This window comes from Onychostruthus taczanowskii, unplaced genomic scaffold, assembly GCF_017590055.1.
Source record: "Onychostruthus taczanowskii isolate IOZ18803 unplaced genomic scaffold, ASM1759005v1 scaffold51, whole genome shotgun sequence".
NCBI lineage: Eukaryota > Metazoa > Chordata > Aves > Passeriformes > Passeridae > Onychostruthus > Onychostruthus taczanowskii.
Window position 1 is genome coordinate 1,757,597 of NW_024502680.1, and position 13,997 is coordinate 1,771,593.

Sequence of the window (13,997 nt, forward strand, 5' to 3'; positions counted from 1 at the left end):
ATGAAGTGTTTATTTTGGCAGCTTAGTTCCTTAGAGAGCAGTACTGGTCATGGGTTGATCATCCCTTTTTGGAGATCTCTCAGCCATGTGATGCTCAGTGAGTGTACCCAGATTTAAGCTGGTTCAGAAATGACAGATCGTGTGATTGGAGGCATTTTTGTGGGAGTTGCTCAGATGAAGCACAGCCTGTGTGTTGGTCACTTTTAGTGCCAAGGCTCAGGAGAGCTGGGGGCTCACCCCTCTCCAGTTTGTTGTGTGCAGCAGCTCAGGGGAAGCTGAGCTTGAGGGGAGTCCTGCTCTGCCTGGCTTTTCCTCATGGAGCATTGTGTCCAAAATCAAACAGCTCAGGAAAACAGCATTTTCTTTTTTTCCTTGGAGCTCCCCATGAGTGACGAGCAGCTGTGAAACCAGGGGAGGAATTTGTTTGCCGTGTGTTCTGCTTGTTCCTGCCACTGTGTGGAGGAGTAGGCAGAGGGGTCAGTCAGATCAAAGCTGATAATCCTGATGAATTATGTCACATTCTGCAGCTCTGCAGCTTATGCCACTGCTTTTACTAGTTGGTGCACGTTTCTGTGTTCCCTGAATTGGGAAAAAAACAAGGATTACAGAGCCTTGTAGGTCAGAAGGTCACATGCTCCAGGGGCTGCATCTGAAAACTTGCAAGGGAAATGTCCAAAAATTATTAATTTGGGGACACCACACACTGGTATAGATCATCAATGGATTCACACAATTGAATTTCAGGCAAACCATTCCAGCCCAAGGGTCAAATTATGAATAAATACAAGACAAAACACACCATCTGGTGAACCGTGCCTGATGTAACCGAATTCGTTTTCCAGGGCATCTCAAGGCTGGTTAAGTGGCTTCTCCACATTTCTCATTGCTCCTTTCTAAATGGCACATTGAGAGCTCTTCCCTTGCCTCTCCCCATCATCCTTTAACCTCTGAGTCACTCAGGGGTGGGTGGTGGCTGCTCTGGCACTGTGCTGAGCCTTTTGCTGGAGCAAACAGGCTGCTGCAGCCTGGCAAGCACACGGGGTACAGATTCACCATTTCAGTTCCCTCTGGTGCTGGCTGCTCAGTGCCCTCTTCTCCTGGGGGTTTTGCAGGCAGCACAGATCCTGAGATGGTTTCCTGCTTAGTAAGTTGTGCCCAGAGATGATGGAAGCAGAGCTGATGTGAAATGATTGCTGTAAAGTCTCTCTTTGTCTCAACACTTTATGATTTTGCTGGAAAATGACTGGAAAAAAAATATTAGACAATCACTCCAGAGCTCTCTGGCTTTAGCAGGTTGGGTTTGAGAAGGCTGAGAAAGCAGGTATTTTCTTTTAGGTGCTCCAGTCTGCACATTTCCAGTGTGTTCTTCTCTTAGTGAATGGTTTGTTTTTTTTTTTTTACATTTGTACAGAAAATAGGACAGTCACATTTTTATAACACCAAAGAAATAAATGGTGAGATGTGATTTTTCGAGTCTCAGGAAGAGTTTGTACTTCCCAGTGTGTCTCAGAAAGGTGTTGCTGCTTTAGCCCTTGCTGATCACAGTGGAATTACTCAACCATTACCAACAAAAATGATGAAAAAAATGCATGGCAGATGACAAAATATTTCTGGTTAGATACTGCTGTCTTGATGTATAGTGTGTAATTCTAGAAACATCTCAGCAAATATATATTAAATTTTCTGAACAGTGAATTTTATTCTTCTTCTACATATATGGCAGCTCTTAAGGTTGTATGACAAATGATTTCATCAAATGCAGATTTTGTCCCATAGAGATGCTTGCTGCACTTCCTGGATTCCTATGAGCTGACTCTAAGGCTCAGATTTTCAGCTTTGCCATGTGATGCTTGATACCTCATTTATGCCATAATTCAATAAAAATTGAATGAAAATTTTGATGCCTTTAGCTCAGCAGTGTTGGGTCAAATACTCAAGCAGAGAACAGAAAATTAAAATGAAGAAATCTGCCTTGAGATGAAGTTCTTGTTCCAGGTGTCCTGAATTTCCAACACAGTCAATCCTGAAATGCTCAGTGCTTGTTCCCAGCTGTGTGGGATGTGCTGGGGTCTTGCTCCATAATCCCTGGATAATGCTTGGAAAAGCTGCCCACAGCATCCTGGCTGCTGGGGTGTGTGCAGGGAAGGGGTGTGAAAACAGCAAGGACAGTGCCCTGTCTCTTGGGCTGCTGTGGCTAAATGTCACTACTGGTTATATTTATATTATTTATATTCTATGCTATATATTATATTATATTATATTATATTATATTATATTATATTATATTATATTATATACTGCAACTCCTGCATTCATTTCCCTGGAATTCAAATTTATTTATATTTAATTAGAAAATAATTTTATTATACAAAGTTATTTCTATTTTATATGCTTGCCTTTTTTTTAAGGCATATTTGACTTTGAGAAAACTTTTTACCTTGCTTCCTTTTTATATTAGAAACTAAAAAAGACACATTCAGAACAACATCTGTCTTCTTGAAATAGGCTTTTATACTCAGATATCTTAATTTATTTTTATTTATTGATGAAATGAAAATATCTGCCTTCAGTTGAAATGCAATCCCATATGTAAACAGCATTTCACTTTTTATATATTTTTAAATTTGAGATAAGCCTTGTCTAAGATCTAAAAAAATTGATGCTGTTCTTCTGAAATGCTGAAAGGCTGGGTTTGGGAGGCTGTTTTGTTTTTTGGTTGGGTTTTTTTTTATTTTTTATAATTTGCTTTTGTTTTTTTATTTTAAAGTATCATAGCTTAGCCTGATCAATCAATGGAATAACACTGGCCTGAGGCTTGAGGTCTGGTTAAAATTCTGTCTGCACAAGCTGTTCACTGGGCTCCAGGGTAGCAGTTACTTTCAGGATTGCTCCAGTGACAGCGTTTTAATACAGTTTTCCTGGATATTCCTGCTGACATTTTTGGGTTTAGTTGGAATAAAGTACTAGAGCTGTAACCAGAGTTAACTATTCTGTATTACAATATTTCAGTTAAATTGCAGGTTATTAAATAAAGCAAGCCAATTCCTGATGTTACTTAATGTACATTTCCAGTAATTCAGGATCTGATGTCAACCAAAAAAATGGTTTAGATAGTGCAAAGAAGTAAAGTAATCAGATTATCTTTCAGGAAATGTATAGTGTTTATTTCAAAGCATTTGAAGGTGGTACAGAGGCAGGAGAAGGCTCTGCAGCCTGCAGGGTGGTGCTTTGGGTCAGATGGACAAAAGGTCACTTCTAATGCAGGCTGTGGCTCTTGGCTGGGATGGGCTGGGGAATTGCTCCCTTCTTGCTGGGTGTGCAACTCTCCTGCAATTCTCTGCCTTGTCTCCTCCTCCTCAAGGGCTGAAACACCTCTTCTCTGAAATCCCCATCTCCTGATTGCTCTGAGCCTCCCCAGGCTCTGGGTTGTTCTAGCAGGGATCTCCCAGGGAGAGCACACAGGACAGCACAGCTTGTAATCATATTTTTATAACATGAATTACACATTATACATCATCAAGACAGCAGCATCTAAGCAGAAATATTTTGTCATCTGCCATGCATTTTTTTCACCATTTCTGTTGGTACTGGTTGAACAACTCCACTGTGATCAACACATTATTATGGGAAAACCCAAGAGCTGCCTTTGTGCTCTGCAAGTCTTTTGCCTCCTTTTCCAGCAGCTTGTTACCCAATTCACAGGGCAGATCCCATCTGTTTCACCACTCCAGCTGGTTTTCTGGGCTTTTCCACTTGGGCAGGTCACAGTGCAGACCAGGGCTGGGCCACTTGTGATGTGCTGCTGGTGGCACCAGGGAGGGGAAGGAGCTGAAGCAGGATTCACACAGATTCCATGCACTCTCTGACACGTGGAATTTAGTTAAGCTGTGTGATGAATCTAGCTGTGAACAATCTGGACAATGAAAATATCTGTGCATAATGCATGCGTATCTGCAGAGCTTTAAAGAGGGAGTCCTGAATCGTGGGTGGGACTTGGAGGGTACAGGGGTCCCCTTTGTCTGCATGGGCTGTGAAGTCACTCACTCACTCCAAGTGGCCCTGTGCTCCTGGTGATGGTGTGTGGAAGGGGGGATTTAGCAGCAGCAGCAGGTATGAGTGGCTGAGCCTGGCCTTGCCCATTCTGGGTCCCTTTGAGGGCTCTGGCACTGGTGCTGATGCTGGCTCTGAGCTGGCCCTGTTTGTGCAAACTCCATGCACTGCTGTAGGTTTGTAATTGCACTTAGGGGCAGTTAATGGAGGCTGGTGATTCATGGGGAAAAAAACAATGTCATTTGCCAAAAAACACCCCAGCCAACTCAAGGTTTCTTTATCGTGGGTTATAGTGATTTAAGCCTCCAGAGACATTCCAGCAGCTCTAACCAGGGGTTGAAAGCAGAGCAGTGAAAAGGAAAACCCTTGCATTTTGCTGCTGTAGATGAGTTTCTGATCCGACAAAGCAGCAGACATAGGGAATCCCCAAACAGACTGGTGGAGGCCAGGAGCTGACCCATTAAATTAAATTTCTCCTGTTTTACAACTAGATGATCTCAGGAAGCTGTATCCCATGTCCCTGTACTTCTCCAGTGGGTCACCATGTGTTTATTATCACATGATGATCATTTGAGCATTCAGCAAATAGTATGATTTGTGAATAAAGGTAAAGGCAGGTAAGATGCAGCAGTGTTGTCATATTGTCCAGATGCATTGATGTAGATTTTTACAATCCCTACCACCCTTGGCTTCAGAGTAGTAGTTTAGCTGGGATCTTCCTGGGGACACAAGTCCAGCTGGGTCTACTTCTAAGATCTGAGCCCTACCATCATTTTGGGTGTGCCATTGTATTGTCAAAGTTTATCCTTCAGATTAGTTTACACATTTATTAATTACTTATCAAGAAAAATAGAACATTGTCTTTAAAAGGCTCAGTGAAACAAAAAAATACCATCTCAGTGCAAAAGGTTTTCCTTACCATTTGTCCTCTGAATACTCTCTGGCTATTAAGGCAAAACATGTTTTTTCTCAATTCTCTGTTCTAAACATTTTTTTTTTTTTTTCCTGAGAAGTGACATTTATTGAGTTTACTGAAAAAGCAGGCCACTCTCAGTTATTTCTTTTTCTAAGCCACATCTTTAGCAGCAGTGTCCTGCAGTGTGTTCTGCCAGCAGTTGGTATAAATTTGGTGTTCATCCTAAATGAAACTAAGATAGGACAAATATATCTGGGAAGCTAGGTCTCCCCCCAGTTCATTCTGTTGCCTTTCTACAACAGAATTTGGGCCTTGTTTTCTACTCAAAAGTGCTGTCCTCAGCTTCAGCACAAAGTGGTTCACAGTGAAGAATTCACTGGTAGGAGAACATCTGGCATATCCAGGCGTGTGGGGATGATCAAAGGGAAAGATGGAGCAGGATGTTCCTCTCCACATTTCAGTCCAGAGGAGCAGAGCCAGTGCTCCCTCAGAGCAGAGATGCCACTTGGAGTCTTTAATGAGATCCTCCCTGTGTGTGTGAGTCTGGGAGAGTTTGGTTTGTGAACACTTGTCCAGTTCAAAGCTGGTCACACAAAACATCCCTGATGTCCTCTGTTACAAGTGAGTGCTGAACTCAGGGTTCATACAACCCTAAAAAGCCATAACTCTCCAAAAAAGGCTGCTCTGTAGCTCTGTGGAGCTTAAATTTTACTCAGATAAATGCTGGAGCAAATCTGAAGGAGTCTGGATGCATCCATGCAGCACTGGGCTCAGCAAACACTGATGGATTCAGCTCCTCACCTGTGGTACAGACAGACAAGTAGAGACCAAGGGGGCACAACCCCAAATTTTCCCCATGAAGGTGCCCTGGTGGAGCCCCAGCCCAAGCAGGACTTGAGAATACCTTTGTGGGGTGTTCCCAGCAAGGACCTGCTCAGCACCAGCAGTGAGAGCAGTCTGCTGCTCCTCAGAGGGAGTTGCTGAGTGTGTCCTGTGCCTGGGGAGGTCTCACACGGGTGAGGCTCCCTGGGAGCTCTGCAGAGCAGCAGCTGCTGCCGTGCAGTGTCCCCAGAGAGTTTGTCCCCAGCGTCCCCAGCTCAGCAAGGGGGCTCCAGTTCACACTTTGATTATGATTTTTTTCAAATCACACCCCCCTTTTGTTGGAATTTGCCTCAATCTCATAAAACAGAATTTCTGTCTCAAATGCCCCGAGTTTCTGCAATAACAATAGAGTAAATTTTTGAAAGCAGTCAGCTTTGACTGTTGCATGGAAGAACTTGAGAATGTTAGTTACAGAGGTTCAAATATTAAATTATGAATGAAACAAACCTCTCCATGGTTTATGAAACTGCTGTTGGTTCATGACTTGAATAGTTTAAAGTGGTAAATGATACTGCAAGAAACTGTGACTTTTATTCCGGTTGGTGTATTTTAAAACATAAATATTTATAATAAATTTCATTCCCATTTGCAAAACATTTTCTTTTTTAAGTCCCCTGTAACACAATTCTTGATTCTGGTGGATGTGGTTCCACTCACTGATGTGTTCTTTCTTCTGGTTTTCAGTTACACCAGCAGAGTTGTTTCCAATGGACTGAAGGCACAAATTAATAATCCAGAACTGAAAGTCAGAGGGTTGGACCCACTCATCAAAAATTTAATTGATAAACTTCAGCACTTTAATCAAGTAAGTAATTTCCAAGACAAAACCATTTTATCATGGAGCTGAAGGTAAGATCTCCACGTGGAGATTCATATTCCATCATCACATTCCGCCTTCCAGAACTGAGGAATTTTCCCCTTTCCCCTAAAAAACCATTTCCTTCACAGGCCTTCTTCTGCCCAAAAGGCCAGGTAACCTTCAGGTTTGTCTGAGATATGATTAAGCTGTGCCTGCCTCTGCCATCTGTGTGGGTCCCACAGATGCAGGTGGCACTGGAATAAATCACATGGGACTCCATTTTCTTCATGGTGGGAAAAGCTGAGTTCATTAAAAACCGCAGACTTTATGGACAGTTGTGATACAGATGGACCTGACTGGTGCTCAGTCAATATCCCTCACTCCAGTGGCTCATTAGACACACCATCCTCTTGGTGTAAACACCAGCTGCAAAGATTAAGAATTGCTTTAATTCCTTCTCTGGACTTCCCCAAAACTTCACAGAGCAATGCCTAGGAAAGTTTATCTGCCTCTTCTCTGGGCACACCCATGGCTCTCCTGGTGCTGCTGCCATCCCGAGCTGAGTGTGGCTCCCTGTGCTCCTGCCTGAGCTGCTCTGGGAGCTCCAGAGCTGCAGCCAGCAGCTTTAACAAGATTGATTTTCACTTAGAGCAGGATGTTCTGCTGCCAGCCTGCAGGGATGCTCTCAGCAGAGGTGTGTGCACGTCAGTCTGCTCATCACCTTGCACCATTAAAGAGCAGAGGAGTGTGGGGATAGGAATGGTGGGAAACCCACCCTGGTGGGGGGGGGTGTGCAGGAGGAAGAACAATCTGCACAGGTAAAACTGGGGGGAGTTGCTCAGGCAGGAGCTGGCAGGTTGTTAAGGCTTGGACTCGGACTGGGAGTCAGGAATTCCTCTACTTGCTCGGAAAAAAATGCTCCTTACCTCCTTACCTCTCATCAACCAAGTCTACAAATACATAATCTGAGCTGTAATCAGTGTTTTTGTTAAATCTTGCTGGTCTCTATTATTCTCCTGTTCTGAAGACTGCAGTTCAGGGATGCTTTGTATCACTCTGTTTGATTGAACTCGCCATGGGGGATTTCAACAACCAGTCTGGTGCAGTACTTAATATTGCACTGGAATAGGCATTATGTGGTCAGATTGATGAAAAGGATAATTCATTATTTATCTGTCTTTGCATGTTATAAAGTAGAGTGTTAATTTACTTTATAAATATTAGATATATCCATCTGTGTAATAGTGCTCTATAAACACTGACAATAGGAAATAGTTAGAAATAGATTAAATCAAAAGTAGTTGTGTATCGGAAATTCTATTTCTTTGTCTGCTGTAGAAGAATAAAAATCTGCCTGGTCTGAGCTGCATACCAATTTTCTTAAGTTACATGCATTTTAAAAACAGTCTCAAAAAACACTTTTTAGCCAGCAGAATAAAATGCAGCTCTTGGCTTTGTCTGTGAGTTGGAAGTGTTGCTTTTTGGTACTTGTAACAGTTTCAGGAGAATATCTTGGTTAAGTAAATGTAACTCCCATGAGATTGAGGTGCTTAGCAATAATGGATTCCAAGGGTGAAGGATTAAACAGAATACTGATTATTGCCCTAAGATGGTTTGTTCTTAAGTACTTAGAATAATATAAAATCCTTTGATCATAATTTTAGTAAGATTTCTTTGGAGATCAAAGCATCAAAGAAGTTGCTAAATATCTGAGGCTTTCACATACAACATCAAACACATGTAGCTGTTTTCTTCTTCTTGGATTTTTGTTTCAGTTGTGATATTATTGTACAAATAAAAACTGACACTGAAAAGCCAATTAAATCAGGAGTCTAAAGTGTCATCAATAGTGTGTGTAGACTGTAGAGTCATACAGAATTCTATTCCTAATTTTATGGACAAACTGAACTTTTTCATAGGAATACATTTTAATTTTTTTTTTTAGGTGATGTGCAGGGTGAAATGTAAACACTGCTCAAATGAGGTGTTGTCTGTGTATCTGCACATTTGCAGCACTGTTAGGAGCAGTGGTTGCACACAGAAGCAGTCCCAGAGGGGCAGGAAGCCTGGGGAGCAGAGAGCAAAGCCATGCCCACAATGTGCATCAGAGGTGATTTGGTGTGCCTGGGCCCCAGCCATCTCCTACCACTTCAATAGTGTTGCTAAACTACCCAGAGGAAAGCATATCCTTGGAGAAGAGAAAGGCGTGATGAGATTTTTAAAGGAATAACATTCGTGTCTCAAGGAAACGAGCGCCAGCCGTGCTGGGTCTGTCCCTCAGGGAGCCTGGACCTGTTGGATTCCACTTTCTCTCTGGTTTTCAGAGGTGTTTGAAATCAGAATAACCTGCTGCTGGATCAGTTTGCTGAGGCTGGGGAGAGCTATGTTCAAATCAACAGGATGAATTTTCCTTAAAGGTCTGCCTTAGCTCAGCAGTTCCTAACATTTTCTGGAGCAAATCTAAGCCTGCCGTCTGTGATGATTTCTCTTCCACCTTCTTCTTCCACTCCTCCTCCTCCCTGAGCAGCCCCTGTCAGGCCAGCAGGGCTTGGCCACTGGCCAGGCAGGAGCAGCCAAAAATTTCCTCATTCAAATCCCACCCTGACTGGCTTTGCCCTTTCTTTGTGAGCTCCGTGTTGTGTCCAAAGGTAAAAGAACCAATAACTTCATTGACCCGAAATCCTGTGGATGTGAACAAAACTCTTGTCCTGCTGCTGTTCTGTTTGCTGCATCCCAGCCCCAGCATGTTACAAATAATCTGTATGCAAGGCATCTTCCATTTCTGCTGTCATTTAGGCTGAAATGCCACTTTGTTGGAGATTATAGAAGCTCCTCTTTTTTTTTTTTTTTTTTTCATCTGGGACTTAAATCCTCAGCACATCGTTGTTGTTTTTTTTTCCTAAAATGATTATGCAAATAGCAGGCTATTTTATATCCACTTGGCAAAGCTGGAAGTAAAGTGAAATTTAGAGAATATTATTCAACAATTACTGTTATTTGCATCCCTGACAGATAAGGTGGTTGAAGGGTTTATTGTTAGTGGCTGATTCACATATCAATAGAATTACTGAGCTACAATTTACAGCAACTTCTAGTAATGTAAAAACAGATCAAGTGAAGTCCCAGGTTGATTGGGAAAAAAAGCAGCAGGAATAACATCTTTTCCTCCCTCTTTTTTGTGAATAGAGCAGGTGTGAACCACAACTGATATTAAACACAATGATCCCCCATTGCACCTTTTTTGAGTGCTGCTTCTTGCCACAAAATCACACTTAAATGTTTCAATGTGTTTCTTCAGCCTAATGCTTTTCATAGTTCAGACTAAACTGGTTCTCAGGCCAAGGTTAGAAATGCTCAAGGATCAATTGCCCTGAGAAGAAATGAGAATGCTGGGAAAAGTGAAAAAGCTGTGACTCTACTAGCAGGGAGGTATCAGCATTCTCAAGGGATTATAATATAATAAGTATTATACAGGTTTGACTTATTTGGTTTTTGTCAGCCTAAATCTACTCTTGACAGGTTTTGTGAATCTGTGTTTTGCTCTTGTCAGAGATGAATTCTCAGGGCATGGCTGGAGTTCAAGGCAGTGCAATAACCTAGTGCAGAAAATGAGAGTAATGTCAAAGCAAATCTTTCTGAATGTGGACTCATGTATTTTATTTTTTTTCTCTCTGCCAAAGTCTCCTGGATCTGCCAGCTGAACTAAGAAATGCATGTAACTTAATTCCTTTCAGACTTCTATACAGAGGATTCTGTTAGAGCAGAGTTCAAAGCAGCAGCATTGAGATGTTTCATTCCAATAATATGAGCCAGCCATAATTTAATCTTGAAAGTGGATTTAGTTGAGTTATACAATAGGGAATAATACAATAAATAATTTAAGTAGGACTTAATTTAAAAGTGTGTATTTTTTGAGACATCTATAAAATTTATTACGTTGTAGAGTTTTTATATAAGATATGAGTGGAGACAAGTTGGTTTGATTTTTAGCCAAAGTTGTAGCTGACTTGGACAAGGATTCAGAATTTTCTGTTCTTGGTTTCATCCAGTGAAAGCATGGAAGGAAAGGCATCACCTGAGAAAGATTGTTGCTTTCCTGCTTCTGTGCCCTGGCATTTCCAAGCCCCCACAGGCTTTGAACAGGTACCACTGCTTGTCCCCCACATCCCTCCCCGGAGCTGTCACTGTCACAGCAATGGCATTTCCCTCGGGACACAGCAGAGGTGTCAGCCCTCCAGGGCAGCTGTGCCAGGCTCTGGGGCAGGGAGCCTGCAGAGGTGGATCTTGATCAGCTTGGCTGCAGTCAGGCAAAAGGCACTTTTTCACTGAAGGAAGCACCTCTGCAGCTGTGCTGGTCCTTTTTGAATTCACTTCACTGGGAAGGCAGTAACAGCCCTCAGCACCTCTGTCTCCCAAAGCAAACAGCAGGGATAATTGAATTAATACCACATTTATTGGCTGATTAATGAATAGCACCAAGACATGCACATACTAGAAGAAAATAAAGACAGAATTAATGAAACCTGAAACAATTATATGTAGGATCTTGTGAAGACCAGGAAAGACCAAATGAACTGTATTGTTTTGGTTTTTTATATAAAAATTGTTTACCCTTGTAGTCAAATAAACTATCATCTCAGGTTACTTCATCAGTTATACAAAGTTTGTTTCTCATCCTGTTTTTTTTTTTTCAATATGTTTGTCCTTATTGGATTCATGAGCAGTTTTTCTTCTCCCCTGCTAAGTCAAACATGTCTTTGCTTCCAGATCTAGATGCTGAATGTTCAGCTCTGAGACAGGTTACGGTCTTTTTCACAATCCATATGCAATGAAACAATTCATCCCAATGCTTGAAACAATCCAATTTACTCAAAGACTGAGAATGATCTTCCTCTGTGTGGTCTCTTGTATTTCTTGGGAAATACAAATATATATCTGTGTATTTGTAAAAGCAGAGCAGCTGACAGTGATTTGGTGACTGGGCTGTTCATCTGGAGATGTGGGATCTCCTCATCCAGGGCTGGGCAGCTCCAGGCTGTGGGCAGTGGTTTTCTTCTCTCTTAGATTTTAAAAGGAAAGGTAGTTTGGAAGCTCTGACCTTGGTTCTGTTGTGGCACTAAAACTCCTGTCAAAGCCAGAGGTTTGTCCATGAATCAGAGCAGGAGAATTCTTTCTAGCCCAGTGCACTGAAAAAACACCACTGGAACATTGTTTTATGGGCAGCTTATGTTGAAATTGTAATTTGGTGCTAATTGAGATATCTATCATCCCTGCTGAAATCAGTGAACTTCTGCTGGTCTGAGGGCTGCAGGTTATTTGTTTGGTTTTGTTAAACATAGTGACTTGAGATAGAATTAAATATTTTTAATTGGAATTGAGAAATTACCTTTTAGTACTAGAACCAGCATCAGGATTTCAGTAGAAGCAGTAATGTGAAATACTGGCTCCACTGAAGTAGAATTTAGCATTTTAAAACAAGACAAATCTAAACCCCAGTGTAAATCCACCACATCTTATTATATGCTAGCAAATATATAATGCTAAAATGGCCTTTTATTATTCATGTGTTGTGTCCCAGAGTGTGCTGTGCTATTTGTCTTGCAAGCCTTCTCAGAAATTATTTGCCCAGATGGACCATTGTATGTGTTTTGTTTTGCTTACTGTGGGAAATTAGTCTTAATAAATCAAAATCACATCTTGAATCTCAGAAGTGACTTGAGCCAAGTGGGGGAGAGGAGGGCAGAGCTACTGTTCCAATCTAGAACTGAGCCAGAGCATTTCACACACAGGAGAACATAGCTGGGAGAGTCTTACTCAAAGAAAAAACAAATATGGGTCTGTCCCTTGGGGTGGGTGCCCAGTTCTTGCAGCTGCTGAGTGAAAGATGAGCCCTGGGGAGTGTTTTGGATGCTCTGGTGGAATTGCTGAGGAGAGGATGGTGAGGGATCTGCTGTGAGCTGACCAGGGCAGGGTGGGAACTCCAGGGCTGCAGTGAGCACCCAAGGCCAGGGGCTCTTGCTGCACTCCCCTTTCTGGGGGTCTCACAGGGGAGGGGGACTCGTGGATCTGGCCTATTTGTTTTGATGAGAATTGGTTTTTTATAGTCAGAAAGTCAGCAGTCATCATTGAATTAACTGAAATTAAAAATTCTCTTTTATGTAAATACTTATTTTCTTCTTTTACCTATATTTTTCTGATCACTCCAGTAATTCTGAGTTACATGCATTGTTTAAGTAATTACCATTAGAAGTGAGATCATGGTATTTACTTTTGATCTAATTCCTGAGGTACAATAACATGCTTATTTTTGGAGGTGGTAAGTTTAGCATAATAGGAAAAGAAAGCAGAGCTTTATGGGCTAATCATTGTTTTCTTTAGGTAGAGTAAAGGTCTTTAAACAATTAATTGATCATTGTCCAAAAGCAAGAGCAGGGTCATTTTCCTCTCTTTCTGTTCTGCTGCTGAAGGGAACAGCCAGGCAGAAAAAGCAGGGGAGGAGAGGAGGACTGAGGCCATGTAAAGCCCAGCCTTGCTCTGTAGAGCCTGACTGGAACTGCACTGCTGCTGAAGAGTGGATTCATGCTGCTCAAGGGTTCAGCCACTTCCTGTGGGAAATCCAGGACTCCTGAGCAACTGGCCAGTGTCATCAAGCAGAAGCCCTTTATTGTTTACATTGCACACATATTTATAGATTCTACGAACTCCTGAGCACACACTTCTTGATTGGTGCCTTTGTCCTTTCACTCGTTTTCTGCCTGCATTTCTCACAGTGAGTGATTGGTTGCAGTCCAGGTGCTTCACAGTCCTCTCTCCAGTTCCTGCAGTCTTGCTATTCGGTTTCTCAGCCTCTTCATTCTTAATTTAGCACAATTTATGTTTCAGTAGCCTTGAGGAGTTCCTGAGGCTTTGATACCAAACTCAGAAGCAGGCTGGCTGGTGCACACCATGGCCTAACCCCTGCAAATACATTGCAGCAACTTCTGATCTACAGCAATCTTCATGGTTCCAGCAGTAATTTGGGTTGTGCTGCAGCACAGCTTGATGAATCAGACCTGGGCTGGAAGCCAGCTCAGGTGTCCCTGAGCCCCCCCAGGCTTCCCTTACCTGGGTGCCCAGTTTGGCTGCCCAGTGCCAGCCCCAGGAGCTTCCTGCGCGAGGCAGCAGCTCAGGAGCAGGTCCTGGACAGTACCTGCAGCCCTCAGATTTGGATTATTTAGCTGTGACAGCTTCATGTGAGATGGTTCTGACCTGTCTGCCCAGGCAAGCACCCTTTGAATCTGTGTCCTCAGTGGAACTGCAGGGTGTGGGGAGTTAAAACCTGTGGATGTTTGGTGCCATGTGTGCTCATGT

The 13,997-nt window shown here is 42.4% G+C and overlaps 1 protein-coding gene across 2 annotated transcripts in view; it reads left to right on the top strand.

Moving 5' to 3' along the window:
* LOC121342182 (glypican-5-like) overlaps nt 1–13,997 on the top strand; it is a 346,855-nt gene that overhangs the window by 188,177 nt on the left and 144,681 nt on the right. For both annotated transcript variants that reach the window (XM_041416405.1, XM_041416406.1), the window contains one exon: nt 6,533–6,653. In XM_041416405.1, the coding sequence (XP_041272339.1) occupies nt 6,533–6,653 (121 nt within the window). The remainder of the gene's footprint in view (nt 1–6,532; nt 6,654–13,997) is intronic.